At 50.0% G+C, this 14,672-nt stretch overlaps 1 protein-coding gene and 1 long non-coding RNA gene across 7 annotated transcripts in view; one reads left to right on the top strand and one right to left on the bottom strand.

Moving 5' to 3' along the window:
* The window catches only part of Efcab6 (EF-hand calcium binding domain 6), a 198,538-nt gene that overhangs the window by 63,564 nt on the left and 120,302 nt on the right, over positions 1 to 14,672 (top strand). For all 6 annotated transcript variants that reach the window (XM_052748505.1, XM_052748503.1, XM_052748501.1 and 3 more), the window contains 2 exons: positions 7,254 to 7,390; positions 13,538 to 13,650. In XM_052748505.1, coding sequence (XP_052604465.1) covers positions 7,254 to 7,390; positions 13,538 to 13,650 — 250 coding nt within the window. The remainder of the gene's footprint in view (positions 1 to 7,253; positions 7,391 to 13,537; positions 13,651 to 14,672) is intronic.
* LOC128116873 (uncharacterized) lies at positions 3,116 to 4,099 on the bottom strand. The gene is made up of 2 exons (XR_008220605.1): positions 3,755 to 4,099; positions 3,116 to 3,395 (listed from the first exon to the last, which is right to left on the bottom strand). It is a non-coding gene; the product is annotated as an uncharacterized LOC128116873 (long non-coding RNA).

Genomic DNA, 14,672 nt, shown 5'->3' with positions numbered 1-14,672 from the left:
CTGTCAGAACTCGGCAGGAAGAGATGGCTCCAAGAGAGAGAGAGACCTGTTGGCCAGTAGGTCACAGAGCGGGGAAGCCTGCAGTTTTGCCCCGGCGACAGCCTCCCCATAGCCAGGCTGGTAGAGTAAGCCTAGGATCCAGAGAGGAAAGTTTCTGCTCTCTGCCCCTTTGAAGTCTGGGTGCTTATAGCCAGGCGTGATGGCATGTGCTGGTAAACCCAGTCCTGGCCCGGCAGAGACAGGCAGCTCCTTCAGGCCCGTTGACTGGCCAGCCCCAGGCCAGGGAGATCCTTTTTCAAAACCCAAGGCAAATGGCTCCTGAGGAATGACACCTGAGGTGATTCTTGTCCTCTGGCCTCCCTATACCTGTGCATGTACATGTACCTGCACACACACACACACACACACACACACACACACACACACACACACGCACAATCTAGGTGGCCGTATTTATTTGGGCTTGCGGCTTTCCTTCCCAGAGCTCATACTGTGTACAAAGCATTTGGAACAAAGCCCCGCAGAGTAATAACAAGTAATAACGCATCCACTGCAGGCAGTTTCCGGAGCTGTCTGAGCTCAGTGGGGGACAAATAGGAAGCCGTTGGATTTCCTCCTCACACTGCTCTGCAGGCCCACACAGATCTCCCCTTTTGTCACTGAGGGATGCCTGTGGCGGGTCTCCTGGTTTTCCGGTCACATGTAGATGTAAACCAGGCCAGTGCAGGTCTGAGGGTTAGAGGTCTCTGTAATATAGCAGTTCAGGATGCCCTCCTGGACTGGGCTTCTACCTGTCCTGTCTCTCACTGGTGTTTCCCGTGTTCTCAGGTCATGGAGTCTGTGATGGAGGCGGGGATAGTGCCTTCTCTGGGCAGTGAAGTCTTTGGTCCACGCTCGTGGAGCTTCAAAACTGTGTGGGTGCCTAGCTCTGTCCTCTCTGGCCTCTCAGCCCCCATGTCTGGCAGCTGCCCTATATGCTCTCACTGCTCGGGCCTCTCATCTGACCAGCAGCCCTTGGGAACAGGAGAGCACAGATTGCTGCCTTTCCTGGTGTCCACTCAACCCATGGAGACTTCTGGTGTCCTGTGTGTGCACATGCCGCCATCAGGGAGGCGACTGCCGTTATTCGGCCCCTTCACTGGACTTACCCTCAGTTCCTTTACCAAAAGGATGCTGAGCAGGTCCCCAAGTCTAAGGGGAATGAGGTGCCTGTCTGCCATGCTTGTGGGGATCTACCCATTTATTCAAAATTCCATTAGATCACCCAGATTATTCTTTATGCATGTTTCAATCACCTGCCCATCATCCATCCACTCACTCAAACATCCACCTATCCATCAGCCAGCCAACCAGCCACTGTCCATCATACATCCACCTGCCCATGTATCCACCCATTCTCCATTCATCACCCATCCATCTAGTCAGCCAGCTGCTATCAGTCCATCCACCCATCCACCCACCCAATCATCCATTCATAAGCCAATCAGCCAGCCAGTCAACTACCACGACCCACAAATCCATCTGTTCACCTACCTAACTCTACATACATACATACATACATACAGTCAGTCAGTCAGTCAGTCAGTCAGTCAGTCAGTCAGCCATTAGCCATCAGCCCATCTACCAAATCCATCTAGCCATCCACCTACCCATATATCCAGCCATCATCCTCCATCCTCCACCCATCCATCATCTGTCCAACAGCTAGCTGCCTAGCCATCATCTACTACTTTGACCCTGGTTTACAGCGCCACATTTCAGAACGCGGGAAGAGCTCAGGGACTTTGGTTGAATTTCGTGTGCTTTGTTTCTTTCTTCCGGATCTGTGTTCCAAGGACCTTGAGTGAGTCGGATCCTGCCTGGCTCTCAGGGCCCAGCATGGGTTGCCCTCAAGGGCTAGGTAGGCGATGGGAGAGGCTGAGTTATAGAAAAGATTAGGTTTGGTCAAAGGGGGATGTGGGGAAGAGTGAGGAGTGGGCTGGGGTACGGTGAGGTGGCATGCAGTCGGGCCTCCTGACTGCATGCCACCTCACACAGGGCTCGGAGAGCTGAGGTGGAGCCAGGATGAGGTCTGTTGCCAGGGGATGAAACCGTGATCAGGAAAGAAATGCATAGGAGCAGCCTCTTGGCAAAAACCTCTCAGGCATATTTCTGTCTTCGGCAACGTTTGGGTCTTTGTAGCCCTTGACCTCCTGATCTTCCTGGCTGTACCTCCCAAGTGCTGTGATTACAGATGTGAACCCCCACAAAGGGGAAAAATGCTACTTTTTCTTTTTTGACAGTACATAGCCTAGGCTGGTCTCAAATCTGTGGCTTCCACCTGTTCCTCCTGCCTCAGCCACTGGAGTACCACCACACTTGGCTTTCAGCGGTCTGCTTAAATCCTCTACACGCGGACTCTGTACCTACATCTCCCCTGAAATGCCTTCACTATACAGCTGTCTGCAAGGGATGTGTGGATAGGAGAGCAGAATGCCTGGTGATCTTACTCTGCGAAGGGCCAGGGAGGGTGGAGTATATCTGGTCTTTGTGTCACCAGGATCTTTCCAGCCTGCTGCCTGCGCGTCCTGGTAGGGAAAACCAGCCCCAACAATATGTAACTGAGCTGGTATGGCAGAATCCTTTGCATCTATTTGTGGACACTGAAATTGAAAATTCACATTACTTCACATGACATGCAGAAGATTCTCCTCTTGATTTCCCCCTAACTGTTTAAAACTGCTAAAGCCGATTTTAGCTTGCAAGTGTGCAAAATTGTGTGGCGGACAGTGGTTTGCACACCTGTGTAAAAGTGAGGTTTCCATTGGGAGGAGGCCAGCACAGAGGTACCCATCAGGAAGGCTGACCTGTTGGGGAAGACGTGAGGCCCATACCTTCCTTTCTGAGAAGTGCGGTTTTGAACAGGGCAGCCTCTCCTTTCGTAATTAGTACCCACTCCTCCCCAGAGTGACATCAGGGCCCTGGGAAGGGCTAGAACAGAGTCAGACAGGGAGTGGGCGTGGCTCTCCTTCCCCCAAGGGAGGCTGCTCATCCAGTTCTGGCCAGAGTAGCACAGATATCCAGGTCAGCATCAGGGGACAGTGACAAGGCAGAGGAGTGATCTGGAAAGCTGGAATGAAGGTACCAGACTCCCCTTGTTAGTTTTTATTGTCAACCAACACAACCTAGAGCCACTTGGGAAGAGGGCACCTCAACTGAAGAATTTCCTGAATCAGACTGGCTGTGTCTGTGAGGGATTGTCTTAGTTGATCATTGATGTGGGGAGACCCAGCCCTCTGTGGGCAGCACCGTCCTTAGGCAGCTGAGCATAAGCCAAAGAGCAAGCCAATGAGCAGATTTCTTCTATGTTCCTGCTTCAGTTCCTACCCTGACTTCCCTCAAAGATGGACTGGGACCTGGAAAATAGAAACTGAAGTAAACATTTTCCTCCTTAAGGAGCTTTTGGTCAGAGTATTTTCCCACAGCAACAGAAAAGCAAATCCTGCCTCATTGGACAGCAATGGACAAGGGCAGGGTGATAGTTACAGCATGGTAAACTGAGGCAGTACTAAGCCCCAAAGATACCACAGCAGATTAGAGGCAGTACACCGGGGGACACAGGTGTCAGTACGTGCAGAGAGAAATGAAGCAGGTTGAAGGCTGAAGGTGTGCTCAGGCATCTCTCTGAGCAGGTGCTGTGTGACCAAGTCATAAGTGAGGGCAGGGAGGGAGCTGGCCAGCGGAAGAGACCAGAGCGGCAAAAGTGTGTACTTACTTGCTACTGCGAGCAAGGGTAAAGGTGGAGCAGAGGAAGGAGGAGAGAGAGAGGCTGGGGTCATTCTGGGCCTTGCAGTCTTCCAGCACGGAGAAGAGCTCCTGACCTGTGGGAATTCCAAGTCGCTCACGCTGGCAGGAGAGGGGTGATGATGGGGCAGGGGAGGGTGAACAGAGCTTGGTCAGGTTGCTGGCCCGTTGTTGCTTTCTCGGTCCTTTTATCTTCTCCCACCCCCATGCCGACCAGTCCTGCTCACCAGGACCCTCGCGCTGTTGCCTCTGCTAAGTCTTACCATCTGTAGCTCCTTTCTGTGGCTGGTGCCAAACTTGCGTCTGACAAGTGATAGGAAACTTGGAGAAGTACCTCTGGTGGGTGTGAGCTCCGTGCCAGGCTTGCGGCTTGCGGCTCTCCACGCAGGGGACCCATATGGGTTGCCATGGGGCTGTAAAGCAGGGTGTCATTCCTGTCCTCCTCCGCGTTCCCAGAAGAGGTGGACAGGGACTTAGCAGCAGAGAGGACATTGCAGTTCTTCTTGACTCTGGGAGCAACTGCTGTGGGTATCTGGAGCCCCATCTTTAGATTCAGGGATGGATCGGAAGATAGATAGATGTGCAGGGTAGTCTGTGCTTTCCAGTCCCAATCTGGGATATGATCCGGGTCACCCTTGTGCTCTGGCTATTGGAAGACAGTGGGTTGTGGTGAATTCAGTATGTGGCCTTGCAGCTGTCAGCCGGGGATCCTGTGATGGTCATCCTTGTATGGATACCAAACAAATGTCATGGTCATTAACTGGGCCAGAGCCATCAGAGCCCTGGTTGGTCAGAGGAGGCCCTTGCAGCTAGACCACAAGGCTTCCCCCAGCATATGGCCTTTTTTCCTAAGCAGGCAGGAAGGATCCAGTCACTCATTCCTGCAAATGTTTCCTGAGCGTGAACATTCCACCCAGTGGCACCCTAGACCCCAGGACTAGCAGGGAGAAAGCTCTCCTGCAGTGTTGCTAATGTGTTCTGGGGGACCCCAGGGACAAGGGTCCTCCTGTGAGCTTCCAAGGATTCTGCTAGAAGTGCAGAGAAGGGCTGAGGGGCCGTCCAGCAGGGCTGGGTGTGCATGAGTGTAGAGAAAAGGCAGTGGACTTGCCATCCATGGGGCAGGGTGTGTATGTGTGGGAAGAGCGGCTCCAGTTTGGGAAATCTGAGGGTCACTGGCGTGTGACAGATAGGCAGCTGGATGTTCTTTTCTGGGCTCAGCTATGTTCTCCGTAAGGCAGACAGCCAGCCTGACAAGGTGGGGCAGGGTTCAAGACTGGGAAAGTGTGAAGAAGGTAGGAATGAGGCTGGGGAGTGGCTCCATGGCGACACTTGCCTAGTGTATGCCAAGTGCTGGGTTCCATCCCAAATTTTAAAAGTTGAAAGGTGTATGAACGTTGTAGGCCTGTGTGCATATGTATGTGTGTATGCACATGTGCCCCCCCCCGTGTATGTGTATACACATGTGTGCACATGTGTGTGTGCACTATGGTGGCAGAGAAGGATCAGAATGCAGCACCCAGTCCTGGTGGGATGAGGGGTCCGAGTTAAGGGAATAGGAACCGCTTACTGGCACGTGAGAGTCTGGAAAAGGGGCCGACGAGATGGCTCAGCCATTAAGAGTATGTACTGCTCTTGCAGAGGACTGGAGTTTGGTTCCTAGTACCCACAGCAGGTGGCTCACAGCTGCCTGTACCAGGGGATCTGATACCTCTTGCTTCTGTGGACACCTGCACTTAAGCACACACACACACACACACACACACACACACACACACTATGGGACAGGCCATGGGCTGGGCCCATTCAGACTTGAAGAGGTAGGGAGAAGGGGGATCATGCATTTGAGGGGTGCTGATGAGGAAGAATAAGTAGGGGAGGACACAGAGGAGAGGGTTGGAACTGCAAGCGAGGGGCCCACTCGGATGGAGGCTGGTGGGCTTTGGGTGGTGGAAGGGGCAGTGATCTAGAAGGCAGAGGGGGACAAGCGCCTTGATCTTGCAGGGTCAGTGGCTGTCGGTACTAAGACAGCACAGAGCTTGAGTAGAAACCATGGCTTCTGGAAGTGAGCTCGAGTGTCAGAAGGATGGTCTTGGACAGACACACAGGACTCACACGACCGTGGCGGGAGAGTCTCCCACTGATGCAGTGGGGGGGGGGGGGGGGCAGTCGGTGGAGGGACAAGTGGCCAGGGTGTGGCAGATTCAAGGATTGGAAGCAGCTCCAGGACACTACTCACTCCACCCGGCCTGACTCCTCGGGCCAAAGATGGAAGACGGCTGCCCTGGAGAGGCTGCAAGAGGGGCTGCCTTACGGGTAGGCCAGGCTCCATCAGCCTAGGACAGCCTAGGAACATGTGGGGAAAACGCTGAGGCAAGGGGAGCCCACTTGCTGTCTAGTGGTTCGCCCCCCTCTTTGAGGCTTGCCAACTTCCTTAGGATCCAGGCGGGACACGGCTGGGTCCATCCCTCTGTGGAGAATGAGCTCCCTTAGGATCCAGCCTTCACACAGTCTCTCTCTACTGGAGTGCCAGTCCCTCCTGTCCCCACTCCGGAGTCACCCCTGCCTGCTCAGCGCCACCTCCTGCAGGAAGCCTCCCAGACCGCACTAGCCAGACGTGTTTATGTTCCTCTGAAGGCCCATGCCGCTGCCCTCCCGGTATCTGGCCCTCACTCTCAGTTGCTGTTTTTTTTTCCTTCGGATGACACTGTGTTTGCATGTCTAGACTTCCTTCAGGGGACCGTCCTGAAAGGACAGGCTGGAGCTGGAAGATGGCGTCCTGTTGTCTAGCTGTGTGCTGTTGAGTCAGACCTCCTGGGACCTCAGTTTCTATATCTGAAAATGCAGACTTGGTGGGACTCTGAGTTCTCAGATGAACCCCACAGAAGTCCAGTCAGCATGAAGACCTGCTCCCTGCCCTTGCGTCTTTTCCAGGGGCCCCACCAAACACCTCCCATGGTGACTCTCATTTGCTGAATTCAGAGATCGTTGCAAAACTTTTCTGTGGTATCTTAAAAAAAAAAATTGAGAGGTTGAAATAGACCGTCAGATTCTCCAGCTAGCAGTAAAAATAGTTCGCATATGGCCATGAAAAGCAAAAAAATCACACGCGTCCACTATGCCAGGACTAGGTTTTCAGCATCAATTAACAAAAAAGATTTTTCATGCGGCCCTAAAAGGGGATGAATTGTGTATGAGACTTACTGCTTTACATTAAAAAGAGATTTTTTTAAAACTTACTAAGACCATTTACTGAGACAATTGCCTTGCAAACTCTCAATATATGCAAAATGTTCCTTTTTTTTCCAAAGATGTCATTGTGCAATGTGTACTGCTGAGAATCTTTGAAAACATTTTATTTTACAAGAAGTAGTAAAAAAATAAAGAAAAAAAAGCGTCCACGTATTTTGTTAGCATTTGAGTTTTTACCATCGGGCCTCTTGACTTTTCCAAAATCCCTCTTTATTACACAGATCTTCCGAAACATGAGAACCATAAAGAAAACCTTCCAGCTCATCGATGTCAACAACACAGGCATGATGCAGTCCCAGGAGCTGAGACGGGTCCTGGAAACATTCTGCTTGAAGATGAGGGATGAGGAGTACAAGATGTGAGTGGCCAGGCCAGAGAGGCTGTGATGACCCTGCAGCCAGGGCCAGGGTGAAATGACAAAGGCAGGTTGCTGGGCCCCTCCCTCCCTCCATCTTCATTTTGGACATTCTCCTAAGTCCCCGAGGCTGTGACTTCTCAAAAGTGGGACCTAGGGTTTCTTACTCCTTGAGCGGGCTTCAGATCTGAACACAGGTTACTGACTACTCTATCACCTGTCGCCACTCTTTCTGGCTTAGTGTCCCCATCCTGTATATTTCCAGTTCATAGTGAGCTTGACTCCAGGCCCGGGGCAAAGAGGAGAAGGGGCCAGTGGAGAGATTGACTCATCTGTTGGTGTCCGTCATGGGCTCTGCCTCCTCATGTAATGGCTCAAACATCCTTTTTCTTTGAGGACATTGTTACTGGGGGCAGCAGGTTGCGACAGAGGCTGGGGACTAACGCAAAGCATTTATCTGCTTCCTGGCGCTTGCCAGATGCCGCCACCTGCTCTCAACTCAGGCTACACCACAGCACTCATGGTGTGGACTCAGGACCACGTAGAGGAGACCAGATGCTTGTCCCCTGCGCTGTGTGAGTTCTGAGAGAGAAGCGCTGGAGGAGGGCCCTGGGGCACTTCTTTCTGAAGAGCCCAGCTGAGAGGGTGCCCTCCTCCTGCCCTTTCCCAACCAGCCACTTCTGTAAGCACATCGGCTGCCCTGGGCCTTAGCTCTGCTTCCTGGGGTGCCAGTAACCCACAGTTCACTGGTCCGAAACTGCTCAGTAAAAAAGTCCTAAAATAAACAGTTCATGTATTCTGAATACCTTCTATCACAGAGTATGCTGTCTTGTCCCCCTTTTAAAGGATTCCTGTTAATCTCCCAGTGTGCTTCTAAATTAATAGGGAAAAACCTAATGCATAACACACTAACAGACACATGTGTGTACATATGTAGATAGATGGCTCAGTGTCATGTGATTTCAAGCACCCACTGGTGGACCTTGCCTCGTGTCCTAGTGACTCTGGGATGCCTGGACCATTCAGGCTGCTCCCAAAGCACCAATCCGTTATTGTTTTGGCAGAGGCTAAGAGTGTAGCTTTGCTCTGGAGTTACAGGCTGCTGTTACGAGGGGTCACTGCGGCTTTTGTCGCATCTCCTAAAGACAAGGTCAGGGCTGCAGGCAGTAGAGGGACTTTCTCCAGAGCAAGGTGGCACAGAGGACATGGGACTGTAGCTCTGATGGGGCTCACAACCAGAGACTTAAAAAAAAAAATGGATCCTTCCCACTCTTGAATATGTTTCTTCTTTCTTCCTCTTTATAACCTACCTCAGAATATAAAAGGCATAATAGATGTTTTAATTTTTACATCCTTTCTGGCTGGGAAAGTGTCCAGAATAAGATCCAAACAAAACAAATTAAATAATTTTGTGCGTGCAATTACAGCGCGGAGGCAGGCCTCTTCTAAAACAGGACGTCAGAAACAAAGCAGGCTTTTATTTGACAATAAACCTTGTGTTTGGCGCTGCAGTCTCCAACCTAGTAAATCTATAAAAAAGTTACTGCCTGTTTCCCCATCTCTTAAGTATTGAATAATAAAGAACTCCACAAATTTTTATTCGAGATTTCTTTCAAGCCCCAGAAACAATGCTGTTTTCACACCGCGGCCCGAACAATGTCCCACGATGGAATTGGTTCCCGTGGACCCACACGGAGGCTCAAAGGAGCTGGCTTCTGCAGGGCCTCCAGCGCCTTCCTTATCGAGGCCCCGGAAGCCACTGTTACCCACGGCTGCTTTGGTGTTCACTTTGCCCTTTGCAGCTTGGAGCAGGATGCACAGCGCGCTTTTAATGTTCCTCTCTAGCGGCTTTCTTCTGTTTACGGTCTGCAGTTGGTGCTTGGTAGGAATGGCTAGGCTCTGAAGTCAAGGCTGTGCTTGACATTCCCTGATCCTGGGACACCAAGATGTTGCCAGGGCTCAGTTTTCTGTTAAAGAAATAGGTGTTGAGTGGGCTAGGGAAATGGCTTAGATGGCAAAGGGCTTGCTCTGCAGGTGTGAGGACCTGAGCTTGATCCCCAGAAACCACGTTAAAGAGAAGAAAAACAGTAGGACGCCGTGGCATGTGCTTGTAAACCCAGAGTTTGCGAGGTAGAAAAAACAGTTTTGTGTTCCAGGCCTGTGAGAGATTCTGTTTCAACCAACAAAAGAAAACAACAAAAACAGGTGGATGGCACCTGAGGAGCAAGAGCTGAGGAGGCTGTCCTCTGGTCACCATCCACACACATACATACCCACCCACATTCACCAGCATGTTCGTGCAAACACACCTGCACTCATACACATGCACACATGTGGGAAATGGGATAGCCAGTGAGAAACCCACCACACAGCATGGGGATGAAGACCTGATGTAACGTCTATGGCATGCCTGTGATAGGCTTGCATGTGGCAGGTGCTCATCTCGCTGGACAGTGTCACGATTGTGATGGCCCAGGGTACTGCTACACCTTCTAGACAGTTGCTCATCTCCTGCAGAACACCTCTCAGCCTATACAAAACCCACGGCCGGAGATGAACTCACCACCAGCTTTGTCAGCACTGTCCAGCATCCCACACACTGGTTTTCCCTTCCTGGATCACTCCATCCCACATTCCCTCTTTCTCCAGGCTCAAGTATTTGAATCTGTGTGAAGTCATTTATGAGCAGCCCCGTAGTCAAGCAAACCGCAGAAGGCCAGCCTGAGCCAGGATTGCCTGGAAGGTTTTTTTTTTTTCCAGGTGGTGATGCTGGAAAGGCTTAAGGGCTCACTGGGGTCCCCCTTCTCCCTAAATCCAGGCCCAGTGAACCCCACTTGCCTGCTGCTTTCTGCAGACTGTGTACCCATCTTGGCCTTGCCACCCAGAGTTTGAATCCCTGGGATACTTATGTCTTAAGAACAATTTCATCCAAGTTCTCTCTTTGAAAACCTTTAGAAATATTTATTATATGTGTGTGTGTGTGTGTGTGTGTGTGTGTGTGTGTGTGTGCACATGCATGTGGAAGCTAGAAGGCAGCCATGTTAATTGTATAATATTAAAAGGGCCAGCCTTAATAATATACTTCCAGGGGCTCAGGAGAGAAACTACAAACAGCGAGAATTATTTTCTGGAAAAGAATCTAAGTACACCAAGCTCTTTGTCCATCTACTTTATTCCTCTGAGATAAATCCTATCTACATAGCTTCAGTTCTGTTCTCATGTCTAGCTCCTTTCTTGCCTGATTTCTCTCTATACTTATCTACTGTTCCCTCTAAGTTCTATCTTAATTCTCTCATCTTAATTCTGCCTCATCTGGGTCCTTCTCATCTCGTTCTTACCCAGCTAGTACTTCCCCATCTGACTCTTCCTCATCTTCCATCTTGTCCATATGTTTTCTCTGGTCAAAATCCTCCTTATCCCTCTCCATTCTCTGTCCTCGAGTTCTCCACTCCTTTCTTCCTCTCCATCTCCTTATACCTCTAAATCCTCTCAAGTCTCTGAGGTGTTCAGTTATAAACCCAAGCAATAGCAATCCTCTGCCAGAGCAAGGTCACCAAGCTTGAATTCTTATGGCAGATAAGAATTTTCCTCAGGCAGTGACCATCAGGCCCTTAAAGAGGAGGTCAACTGAGTGCTAATGACCAGTTAGTATATCAAAAAGTGGATCTGTGTGCTCAGTCTACATTCCTAGAAGTGGTTAGGTTAGAAGTTAGGGGTCTATTAGTAAGGTTGTATAAGAAAGGAGGGTCTCACCCTAAATAGCACAAGAAATAAAGCTATCCCCTGACCTAGGAGACAGGTGTTGTTTCGTTTGGCCTTGGATGCTTGATAGGCATTTTAGATAAATACACTGTTAGGAGTTCTAGGAAGCAAGCATAGCATTACAAGAAAATCACTGTAGGAACCAGCATATATATATATATATATATAAGTCTTGGTGATATTTTAAAGCTAAAATATCACCAAGACTTCTTAAGCCATGGCTTGACCTTGGGAGAAGTCCTTGACTTTTCCAAGTAGTAGCTTTTGTATAGTAGCTGAATTCCACTACATTTTCCTGCAGCTAGCAGCAATGTTCATTCCTTGGAAGCTGACCACCTTGTATTTCCAAGTGTAACTTCTCAGTGGGACCTCAGACTCCACTGACTAGGGTAGACTGGCTGGCCAGTGAGCCCTGAGGACTCCCTGTCTCCACCTCCCCAACTCTGGCATTATAGCATGTACCACCACACCCAGATGTTTTTATTTTTTTTAAATATGGGTTCTGGGGATCAAACTCATGTCCTCTTCTTACACAGCAAGCATTTCACAGACGGAACCATCTCCTCAGCTCTGTGAAAAGCCTTTGGAGACCCTGCTTTTTTGTTCAGTGCCAGGCTTCGTCTTTAAAGCCATTTCTCCAGGGCACACTACCACAGGTTTCCATCTGTCCTCTGTGTGCATGCAGCAGGTTTCTGAGCACAGGATTCCAGGGCCTTAACCCAAGCCAACCTTTATCTGTGACCCTGGCTGCAGGGATGCTGCATTGCATGGAGGTCTGTAGTACTGGGTGAACTGCTCACCAAGCTCCCCTGCCTCGCTAGAGCAGAGTGCTGGCCAGCAGCCTCGAAGGACTTAGAAAGACACTGGCAGGTGCTGCCTCCCGGGTCTCAAGCTTCTGGGCTGTTTTCACAGAACCAGGGCTCAGGGGCTGTTTAGGGAGTCTCTGAGTTAACACCTGGCCACCATCATCTCTCTGGGTAAGTTTTCCTATTTGGACACTAAGGAAGCTTCATCGAAGTGGGGAGAGAGAGGCAAGTGGGAAGCAGATCCATGGCACTCCCAGTTCAATCTGGAGACCAGAAAAAAAGCAAATACTTCAAGTATTAATTACTAAATTTTGAGAAAGCATGAAACTAGATAATTATAGAAACCAACACATATGGGGAGAATATAACCAAACATTTAAAAACTGTGAATTTTTTAGAAATGTAGTAACCCAGAAATCATCTAAAAAAGTGTTTATCACACACAGATCTGGATAATAGAAAACACATTAAAAACCAAAGCATCTCGTTTATCTCAGGGTATTTTAGAGGCAGACAGGTGTTGTGCGTGTTTTTCAATCTTCTTGTTCTAAGCTGGGTGTGGTAGCCCCATACCTATAACTCTAGCACTTGGAGGCCTGGGCTAGAACATAGCAAATTCAAGGCCAGCCTGGGATACATAGGAAGACCCTGTCTCAAAACAAACAGAAAAAAAAGTCTTATTAAATGTAAACACCACAAATGCTTCAAGAACAGCTGGACGCCCTGGCCACTTGCTGATTGGAGACTGTGTGCCTCTGTGGGTGGAGGCTTCTGTCTCTTGAGGTGAAAGGCTGCTGTCAGTTAAAACAATCATCGGCTTGCACCCCCCCTTCACACTCTGGGGTCCCTGGTTACAGAAATGCGATTCTTACTGGCTCACTGCCCAGGTCCCTGTCTCTCAGGAAGCTGGCATGCCTTTTGCTGTCTAGTGAAGAGGTGGCCTCTGGGCCCTGGGATCTGTTGTCCTCTGTCTTCCAACCGAGGAAGGGACGACAACTGTAGGAAGTGTATCTGGGGCATTCCCAAGAGGGGGCCTGGATGTTCTGTCCCATTCTCTGTCTGTGCCCTTGTATAGACTAACAAAATATTCTCCCTCAGGTGTCTGCGTTTGTAGTCTGTGTGTGTGTAAGTGCATTTGGAGTCCAAAGGACAGCCTTGGGTGTTGCCCTCAGGGATTGCCCTACCTCTTATTTATTTTTTTTTATTTTGTTTCATTTTTGTTTTTTGAGACAGAGCCTCTCACTGGCCTGGTACTCCCCAAGGAGGATAAACTGGCTGGCCAGTGTCGGGAGGAGTCTGCCTCCTTCCACCTCACCATCCCCATGCTGGTCCATTTCCTGCAGGTTCTGCAGCTGGAACTCTGATCCTGCTCCAGCACAGCCGGTTCTTCACTGGCTAGGCCGTCTCCCCAGTCCCAGATGTCTGTATTTAAGAATCCCAACAGCAGGATTTCCCACGGTCTCCTTGTTAGAGGTAGCTATAGCTAGGAAGACATTGAAATCGGTGCCAGCCCAGTATAAAGCATGCTTCTGTCCAGACTCGCTGTGGTTCTGTCTGACTTCAGTGAGCATCTGTGTTGCAGGCTCTTGAAACAGTACAGCCTGGATGGCAGCGCTACGGTGGATTACAACACCTTCCTGAAGAGCCTCAGCATAAGCAATGACATGAACTTCAGATACCTACTGTCCAACCCAGGTAAAGACCTTCCCGAGCATGTTGCTAAGGGTTGTAATGTCTCTTTTCTCCCCTAAGGAAATACATCCCAGTATGGAAAAAGGTATCCACTACAGAGATACCCATGATACCGTTATTTAAAAGAACGTGAAGGCTGAATGAAACAAGAGGACTGGAGGTGAACAGTGGTTAAGGGCACACACTGCTCTTACAGAGAAGCCACATTCTGTTCCCGGAACCCATGTCAGGGGCCTCATATCTGCCTGTAACGCCTGCTCCAAGGGACCCGATGCTCTCTTCTGGCTTCTGTGGGCACCTGCACTTCCATGGGCACCTGCACATGTACACACACACACACACACACACACACACACACACACACACACACACACACACACTAAAAGGAGAGGAACTAAGGGAGTCCCAGGGCCCACACAGCATGTACATCTGGTAACTGATCTCCACAATGGAAATGTGTATGGAGTCAATACACATCTGGGACCTGGACATCCCCTGAACTCACAGACTGTCCTTACACGAGATCCTCTGGCTGCAGTTTGTTCTTATTTCTGCTGCTTCTGAACTTCAAAGAGTTTGGATGGTGAAGCCTGTTTTGTAAATGAGGAAGAAACCAACTCAAAAGGACCAAGTAGAGGAGCTTGCAACTGTCTTAGATCTGTGGATGCAAGCTTTCCCATGATAGTCTTTATCTTAGCCTCGGTAACATGGTGCCTGGAGCTGTCCAGCTGGTGGCGGTTCTCAACAGAGCTGGGGCCCATTTCTTTAGGGAGAATGTTTGAGTCACATAACTGGACACTCAGGTCTCTTGGACATTCTTCTCACCCCCTGGTGACTGGTTTCTTTAACCTCTGTCCTCATTGTCTGGTTTTGATGCAGCTCTGCAAATCCCCTCAGGGCACATCTGCGACTCTAGATGCTGCCTTCCCAGCAAGCCAAGAGGCTGCTGTTCTCAGGCGCCGGGCTGGCTCTGCTAACCCGGGTTGCCAGGAACAGGTTCCAGGACTCCACTCTTTGCACACAGG

This window comes from Peromyscus californicus, unplaced genomic scaffold (genome assembly GCF_007827085.1).
Source record: "Peromyscus californicus insignis strain IS unplaced genomic scaffold, ASM782708v3 Scaffold_20__1_contigs__length_68692818, whole genome shotgun sequence".
Lineage (NCBI taxonomy): Eukaryota > Metazoa > Chordata > Mammalia > Rodentia > Cricetidae > Peromyscus > Peromyscus californicus.
Note: the sequence above shows the minus strand (reverse complement) of the source record. Positions and strands in the feature narration are given on the sequence as shown.